At 66.7% G+C, this 1244-nt stretch overlaps 1 protein-coding gene across 1 annotated transcript in view; it reads right to left on the bottom strand.

The window, feature by feature from the left end:
• The window catches only part of ONECUT1 (one cut homeobox 1), a 16620-nt gene extending 15465 nt beyond the window's left edge, over positions 1–1155 (bottom strand). Inside the window, exon 1 of the mRNA XM_010571813.1 lies at positions 75–1155. Coding sequence (XP_010570115.1) covers positions 75–1155 — 1081 coding nt within the window. The remainder of the gene's footprint in view (positions 1–74) is intronic.
• Positions 1156–1244: the final 89 nt, after the last annotated feature.

Below are 1244 nucleotides of genomic sequence, written 5' to 3'. Positions count from 1 at the left end.
CGGGGCGGCCTGGGCCAGGCCCGGGGCCCCAGCCCCGCCGCCGCCGTGCCCCGACCGCCCCGCAGCGGGCTCACCTGCCAGCCGCAGAGCAGACATCCGCTGAAACTCCGGCTCCTGGAGCCACTTCCACATCCTGCGGAATGTCTCCCGGCCGGATTTGAGCTTGCTCCAGGGCTTGGGGTTCCTCAGCAGGTCTGAGAGGGTCCCTTGCGAGCGGCACAGCACCCTCTGGGCGAAGATAGCCTGGGGGATGCTGTACCGCTTGAGCTCGGTGGTGATCCTCTGAGCTACTTCTTTGGTATTGATTTCTTCCATTTGCCCTGAATTACTTCCACTGTTGACCTGCGAACCAGTGACGGAAGGGTTTTGCTCCCTGGCAGAGCCCAGGATCTGCCCGTGGCTCTGGGCGTTCAAGTGGGCATGGGGGTGGTGTGGGATCCCGTTGATAGGCACCATGCCAGCGGAGGTGGGGGTGAGGTGTTGGTCGCCATGCCTGGCTAACATGGCAGGGTGGTGGGCTTCAAATCCGTTCGGGGTGAGCATTTTCTCGGCGGGCATGGTGGCACTGGGGTGAGCGTAGTGGGGCAGCCCTTGCTGGGAGTTGTGGATGCTCCCCAGGCCCGATCCGGACAACGGAGAGAGGCTTTGCCCCATGCCGGTAACATCCTTATGGTAGGGGGTGTAGAGATTGTTCATGGACGCCAGACCCCTCTCGTCCCGCATGAGCGTGAAGCTGCCGCTCACGTTGCCCGGTATCCGCTGGTGGGGGTGGTGGTGGTGGTGGTGGTGGTGGTGGTGGTGAGGGAACTTGTCCGAGACCGTCGAGATGGGAGGTAGAGGCTGCAGAGGGGTTAACGTGGTGTAGGTACTGCTCATGCTCATGCCGGGGGGTGTCTCGCAGGCCATGGTCATGGTGGGGTGCAGGGGGCCCGTCAGCGCGTGGTCGGGCGGCCGGTGGTGGTGGTGGTAGTCGCCGCCGTCGAGGATGGACGCCATGCCCATGGAGCGCGGGTGGGCCGGCAGGTGGCTGCCGCGGTGGGCCACCGCGCTCCGGTGGTGCGGGCTGCCGCTCATCAGGTCGGCGGCGGCGGGCACCGGCTCATGGCTCACCCCGTGCAGATCGCCGATGTTCTCCATCGCCAGCTGCGCGTTCATCGTCGGCCGTGCGGGCGGCCGGACCGCACATCTATCTGGTGGGCGGCGGGGCGTCCGGGAGCGCTTCGCGGCGGCCGCGGGCCGGTTCC

This window comes from Haliaeetus leucocephalus, unplaced genomic scaffold (genome assembly GCF_000737465.1).
Source record: "Haliaeetus leucocephalus isolate CR32 unplaced genomic scaffold, Haliaeetus_leucocephalus-4.0 Scaffold339, whole genome shotgun sequence".
Lineage (NCBI taxonomy): Eukaryota > Metazoa > Chordata > Aves > Accipitriformes > Accipitridae > Haliaeetus > Haliaeetus leucocephalus.
This window is presented reverse-complemented; position numbering and strand designations above follow the sequence as displayed.